We start from the raw sequence: 7,475 nt of genomic DNA, 5'->3' as shown, positions 1-7,475 counted from the left end.
AATCTGAAGATTTAAAACCCTCTGAGTGAAGAAATTCCTCTTCATCTCTGTCTTAAATGGCCGACCCCTTATATTCAGAGACTATGCTCCCTCGTTCTAGAGTCTTCAGCCAGGGGGAGCACCCTCTTAGCATCTACCCTGTCAATCCCTCTCATAATCTTATATGTTTCAATGTGATCACCTCTCATTCTTCTAATCTCCAGACAGTATAGGCCCAATCTACTCAATTTCGTCTAAGTACACGTTTTAACAGCGTGGTAGGTCTTAATTACTGCCAAACAATCTCTCTAGCTCTGAAAATTAACTTTTACAATTGTGGAGTCTCATCCCTTCAGATTTTAATTGTTGGAGTTCTACTTTTATTTTTTCTTTCCCTCTGTTGTTCTCTTTCTCTTCAGCTAATCTTTATTTCCCTCTATTATCTTTGCTTTCTGTACCTGATTTGACATTGTATATGTCGTGGTTCAGACTGTGCTGTTCATTAACCATACTTCAATCTGATTAGTTAAGGTGATACACAGTTTTTTGCCCGGTTGACACAGGTCCCAGATGCCTTTTAGAGTGCTCCACACCATGTGCAACTCACACTTAAAGCAACCAGCAGTGCAAAAGCTCATGGAAATTAAATGTGCATGGGAAAGTCTCCTTTCTCCGCAGGCTGCAGTAAATTCTGGCCCAAGAGCTGGTGCATTTAAGAGGGAAATTAGGAACAAAACGTTTGAAAAATGACGGCAGTAGAAACCTCGAATTCTGTGCTCCAAATGTTGTGGTTACTCGGAGAAATGGAGCTTTGAAGACTGAGATAGATTTCTGTTAGGTAATGTTATCAACAGCTTTGGAGCTGAAGTGGGTAAATGGAGCAAAGGTACAGATCTGCCACGAGCTAATTTTATGGTGGAGCAGGCTCCATAGGCGGAATGGCGTTGAACTGTTCATACAAATTATTTTAGATGGTGATTGCTGTTTAATTGGACATACAAAGAAATGAAAAGCTTTCGCAAACAAATCCAGAAGTTTGTTCTCTAGATCTCTTTATAAGTAATTTTTTAAATAGAGCAATAATTACTCCAACGCCCATTGCTCTCAAAACAGGTAATTGTTTCTTCAGAATGCTGTTAGCATTTCGCTTGAAGCAGCGAAAATGGGGAAGCATTCCGGCTTGTTTCATCCCGTTGCTTACTGAAAACGATGGGTGGAATCATCCAGCCCCATTGACTCTTCTTCACAGGGCAGGAAGCTGTTTCCGTTAATGACTTTTTCCCTGAGATATTCCTCAATGCATTTCACTGCTGTGTTGTCCACTGCAGCGTCAAACTTGTTGGCAAACAGGTGGTGCTGATGCTGCAGGATCCAGTGCAAGTCTCCAGCGCCGTAGACACAGATACCATGGCGGTGAATACCTGCGCAGGGCGAGTAGCTACCTCCCTCCTTCCCCACACGTTCCTGGACCTGCCATTTTATCAACCGCGGGATGACAGGGACATTTGGGGGATGGGAAGGGCCACTAAAGTGACTAGAGCCGGGAACGCCGGGCATTCTGTGGATGGTGGCCCAGATGTGTTCATCGGGACTGTAGGTGTCTTCAGACCACTTTAAAAACTGTTGGATTTCGGCGCTTCTCAACACATGGTTAACAAATTCCCTAGTAACCACATAATACGCGTTTCCCGTGAAAACCGTGATATTTGTTAGCTGCTCTTTCAACTGACCAGTCCTCCATACAACGCTGCCAACCCGATATCGGTACTGCCACCGTTTCTGAAAGACACACCAAGAGGAAGGATTATGAACACCAATGATTCGCTGTTAAACCTCACAGTAAAAGTGTCTGCAACAGAACCGTTTGAATGAAATTGCATCTTGTCTCCACGCAGGATGAACGGGAAACATCTATGCTGATTTGAATGAATAATTAGTAGTAAGAAGTACAGACAAACGAGCCCAACCAGGAATCATTGCTTTATTATGTGGGAAAATAAGTCTGTTTCTGTTGTAAAACTCCATTCGCCATTAATGCATAATTATATTCATTATTATATGTGGGTGACAGACAGGTAGATAGATAGATAGATAGATAGATAGATAGATAGATGGATAGATAGATAAACAGAGAGACAGACAGGCAGACAGACAGCCAGACAGACATACCAACGTTGAGTGGGAGGATGAATGGATGGATAAAGGAATGAATGAATGAATGAATGAAAAGATGGAAGAATGAATGAATAAATGATTGGATGTAAGGATGAATGAATGAATGAAGGAAGGAATGGATGGATGGATGAATGAATGAATGAGTGATTGAATGAATGAATGGATGGAAAAATGAACAAATGAATGAATGAATGAATGAACTAATGGATGAATGGATCGATGAATGAATAGATGAATGGAGTAATGGATGGTTGAATAAATTAATGAATGAATAAATGATTGGATGGATGGATGAATCAATGAATGAATGAATGACTGAATGAACGGATGAATGAATGAAAGAAATAAAGAATGAATGAATGAATGGAAGAATGAATAAATGAATGAATGAATGAAAGAATGAATGAATGAATGAATTAATTAATGGAAAAATGAACAAATGAATGAATGATTGAATGAATGAAATAATGCATGAATGAATGCATGCATGAATGGATAAATGAATGAATGAATGGATGGAAAGATAGATGAATGATTGTTTGAATGAATGAATGAAGGAAAGAACGAACGAATGAATGAATTAATGAATGAATGAATGAACAAATGATGAATGAATGAATGGATGGACGAATGAGTGGATGAATAAATGAATGAATGAATGAAAGAATGACTGAATGAAATAATGCATGAATGAATGCATGCATGAATGGATAAATGAATGAATGAATGAATGGATGGAAAGATAGATGAATGATTGTTTGAAGGAATGAATGAAGGAACGAACGAAAGAATGAATGAATTAATGAATGAACAAATAATGAATGAATGAATGGATGGATGAATGATTGGATGAATAAATGAATGAATGAATGAATGAATGAATTAATGAATTAATGGAGGGAAAAATGAACAAATGAATGAATCAATGAAGGAATGAAATATGCATGAATTAATGCATGAATGGATAAATGAATGAATGAATGAATGGATGGATAGATGAATGATTGTTTGAACGAATGAATGAAGGAACGAACGAACGAATGAATGAAGTAATGAATGAATGAATGAACGAATGATGAATGAATGAATGGATGGATGAATGAATGGATGAATGAATGAAAGAATGATTGGATGGATGGAAGAATGAATGAATGAATGAATGAATGAATGAATGGATGGATGTATGTCTATACGAACATGGATTCAGAATTTGTTTAACGGAAAGAAAACAGAGAGTAGGATATACGGGTCAATTTCGGGTTGGCAGGCTGTAACTAGTGGGGTACAGCAAGGATCACAGCTCGGGCCTCAGCTATTTGTAATCTACATCAACGATTTGTATGAGGGGACCAGATTTAATATATCCTAGTTTGCTGAGGATACAAAGCTTGGTGGGAATGTAAGTTGTGAAGAGTATACAAGGAGGCTTCAAGGGGATATAGACAGGCTAGGTGAGTTGGCAAGAGCATGGAAAATGGAATATAAGATGGAGAAATTTGAAATTCTGCACTTCGGTAGGAAAAATAGAAAAGCAGAGTATTTTTTAAATAATGAGTAATTGGGAAATGTTGGTGTCCAGATGGACTTGGGTGTCCTTGCACTCGAATTGCTGAAAGTCAACATGCAGGTAGAGCAACCAATTAGGAAAGCAAATGATATGTATGCCTTTATAATGAAAATTTGAGTATAAGAGTAAAGGCATTTGACTGCAAATATATAGGGCCCTGTTGAGACCACAAAACTGTGTACAGTTTTGTTCTCCTTACATAAGGAAAGATATACTGGCCATAGAGGGAGTGCAACGAAGGTCCACATGACTGGTTCCTGGGATGGGGGACTGTCCTATGACGAAAGATTGAGTAGACTCGGACTACATTCTCTAGAGATTAGAAGAATGAGAGGTGATTTCATTGAAACATACAACATTCTTGCAAGGCTTGACAGGATAGATGCAGGGAGGATGCTTCGCCTGACTGGGGATTCTAGAACCGGGGGTCACAGTTTCAGAATAAGGGATCGGCCAATTAGGACTGAGATGAGGAGAAATGTATTCACTCAGAGTGTGGTGAATCTTTGGCATTCTCTACCCGAGAGGCCTATGGAGGCTCAGTCGTTGAGGATATTCAAAACAGATATCGATATCTTTTTGAATATTAAGGAAATCAATGGATATGGGGATAGTTGAGGAAAGTGGAAATGATGTAGATGATCAGACATAATCTTAGTGAATGGTGGAGCAGTCTCGAAGCGTCAAATGGCCTGCTCCTGCTCCTATTTCCTATTTGTGGGTGAATGTATGTATGAATGGATCGATGAATGGATGGATGGCTGGATGGATGAATGAATGGATGGATAGATGGATGGATGAATGAATGAATAAATGAATGGATGAAATAATGAATGAATGAATGAAATAATGTATGAATGATTGGATGGATGGATGGATGGATGGATGGATGGATAAATAAATGAATGAATGAACGAATGAATGAATGAATGGATGGGTGAATGAATGGATGAATGAATGAATGAATGAATGAAATAATGAATGAAATAATGAATGAATGAATGAATGAATGGATGACAAAATGGATGAATGAACGAATGTCATAATGGGTGGATGAATGATCGAATGGATGGATGAATGAATGAATGAATGAATGAACGAATGAATGAATGAACGAATGAATGAATGAATGAATGGACGAATGAATGAATGAGTGAATGAATGAATGAATGAATGAATGAATGAATGAATGAGTGAATAAACGACTGAATGGATACATGAATGAATGGAAGAATGAATGAATAGATTGGTAGATTGACGATTAAATAGAAGAGTGATTGGCTGTGTATGTAGAGAGAGAGAGAGAGATAAACTAATGAATGGCGCAACAGAGGAAGAGAGACAGATAAATTGTCAGCCGATGTAACAATATACCTTTTTCAGTGCTGTTGGAGGATGAGATGCTATTATGTTTCTACCTTTGACAGAAAGGAGCTCTTTGATGATTTCTGCATTTGTTTTGATCGGTAAATCCTGTCCGCATAGATTGATGAGATATGTCCATGGGCTCGTGCTTCTTATTAGATCTCCCATGCAGTTGATATCGGCCTGGAGCCTGGAAAATGATCCATATACCACGTTTTCCAATCTACTGGTGATAAAGACATTATCAAAACAGGAGATGATGGCTGCGACTGCCGAATGAAATTGTTCTGGAGACTTCCTGTCCACGTGGACACAGTACATATTCTGCGGTGCATAAATGGTCCTTAAAAGTCTCTCAAACATTTCAATTTTATGATGGATCAGAATGATATAGGCAATGGGGAAATCGCGTTCCTCCCTGGTTATGGGGAAAGTTATGTATTTGTGGGATTTTATGAAAGAAGCGCAATCTGTGCCTAAATTTACATAATCAATTTCCGTTAAGAGCAGGTCCTTGTTTCCGAATCCAGTTAAATTGGTCAAACTTCGAAAGGTTTCCTCTTTGCTACTGATTACTTGAAAGCAATTTGAATCTTTTTCAGTGATATCCAGAACATCATGAAGCTTCTCTCTGCATGTCTGCGTGGGCTTCCGTGAAGATTTTTGCAAAGTTGTTGGGAGTATATCCGCCTGCCTGCCCATTTGCAGTGATACAAAGCAACACACTATAAACACAATCACAATGAGAAGCATTATTTGCCTTTTCAGCAGCTGTATGACGTTCCTCATTTTGTTTTCGTTCGTTCTTTTATAGTTTCAGTATTCTGTATTCAGATGGAGCTAGGTTGTGTCCTTCTTTGCTTGTGCAATCTACGTTCCGATTCTCTTCCTATGCAGCTCTGTACTTTGTCTTCAAATCAATGTCGTCTGGGACTTTGTTGAACAGCTAACAGCGAGGGTGGGCTGGACGAATTCTGGGATGCCTTGTCACCGAAAACAATTCCAATCGGTTAGCCCTTTCACTAAAAAAAAAATCTAGTTTGGAAAAATTATTTCATTACAAACCACTTATCCTAAGATACTATACAATTAGTTCTCATCCTTTTGTTCAAATGCCTCCATGATCGTGCCCCTCCATATCTATATAACGTCTCCAGCCTAAAACCCTCCAAGGCCTATGCACTCCTCCAATTCTGACCTCTTGCGCATCCCCAAGTTTAATCACTCCACAATTGGCGGCCATGCCTTCAGCTGCCGAGGCCCTAAACTCTGTAATTGCCTCCCTGAACATCGCAGTCTCTCGACCGCTCTCTCTTCCCTTCAGAGGCTCCTTAAAGCTTACCTCTTCCTCTCCAAATAGCTCCTTTTGCAACTCGTCAGCAAATTGTGTTTGATAACGCTGCTGTGAAGCTCATTGGAAAGTTTAACAATACAGGCGCTGTACAAATGAAATTGATGTTATTGTAGCGCTAAACTGAAAGTTCAGTTTTAGGATTATTAATGTTAAAAATAAACTTTATTAATAAACAAGTCCTAACGAACAGGAGCTCCCAATACTGTTTGTTATGTTCATCAATAACTAGACATTCTTATTATGAACACAGCTAGCTTTTGCTAGACCTTTTATTGAGCACATGTGGACTAGGTACTGTATCTCTGGAGGCTTCCATCTTGACTGCCGCCTTGTGGGTAGCCTAGTGCCTCATTGGTAATGTAGTCTTAATATCATACAGCTGGGTAGTGTAGTCTTATACATACAGCTATACACAGCTCTACGGCTCCACCTAGTGTCCACTATAGAATGACATGTTATTGATCGTTACATTCCCCTTTCTTTGAGGTTTAACAAAATCAATATCAATCAACTTTCAAGAAAACAATAAAGATAATATCAGTAACACTTTTGTTAGTGCTCTATAAACATAAACATTTTCAGAACAGTCAACACATTTTCAAAGCTTTACATTATGCTTAAAGATTAAGTTTATCAGGCTCTTTTACTTCACGTGTGGATCTTCTCAACATGGGTAAGTCTGATGTGTCTTCATGAGATTGTTCTGGCGGTGAATGACAAGATGCAGTTGCGGCATTGTCATCAATCTGCTCTTGTATAGATCGAGGTCTCCTTGCGATCTTTGCTTGGAGAGGGTTTCAGTGTTTCCTTCACTCTTCATGACATAACTCTCAATGTAGTCAATGCACTCTCGAAAAACTGCTGGCAGCTGGATCCCATCATACAGCATAGTCCTCTCAGCAGCCTCGGCTAATGGAACACCAAAGATTGGCCTGAGGGAAGAAGGAGTATCCACCGGAACTGCTTCCTGCTCTGGTGCAGGCTTCTTCTTTTTCTTTTTCTCTTTCCACTGCTTAACAACATCTGCTGCGGTTT

General features: G+C 39.2%; 1 protein-coding gene across 1 annotated transcript; it reads right to left on the bottom strand.

The window, feature by feature from the left end:
- Positions 1-879: 879 nt before the first annotated feature.
- LOC147092461 (beta-1,3-galactosyl-O-glycosyl-glycoprotein beta-1,6-N-acetylglucosaminyltransferase 3-like) lies at positions 880-6,103 on the bottom strand. The gene is made up of 2 exons (XM_085975732.1): positions 5,096-6,103; positions 880-1,758 (listed from the first exon to the last, which is right to left on the bottom strand). Exons 1-2 carry the CDS (start codon positions 5,873-5,875, stop codon positions 1,177-1,179), a joined length of 1,362 nt encoding a protein of 453 aa, XP_085831858.1. The 5' UTR covers positions 5,876-6,103; the 3' UTR covers positions 880-1,176.
- Between the last annotated feature and the right edge of the window lie 1,372 nt (positions 6,104-7,475).

The sequence above is a fragment of the Somniosus microcephalus genome, unplaced genomic scaffold (assembly GCF_052327205.1).
Source record: "Somniosus microcephalus isolate GS21.2 unplaced genomic scaffold, FLI_Smic_1.0 unresolved_chr2, whole genome shotgun sequence".
NCBI classification, from domain to species: Eukaryota; Metazoa; Chordata; class Chondrichthyes; order Squaliformes; family Somniosidae; genus Somniosus; species Somniosus microcephalus.
This window is presented reverse-complemented; position numbering and strand designations above follow the sequence as displayed.

What these genes read in the sequence shown, in the direction of transcription:
- LOC147092461 (XM_085975732.1), bottom strand. Translation starts at nt 5,875, where the DNA reads ATGAGGAACGTCATACAGCTGCTGAAAAGGCAAATAATGCTTCTCATT. An exon ending in CTCCAACAGCACTGAAAAAG is followed by an intron (nt 1,759 to 5,095) that starts GTATATTGTTAC and finishes TGTGTCTTTCAG; the next exon opens with AAACGGTGGCAGTACCGATA.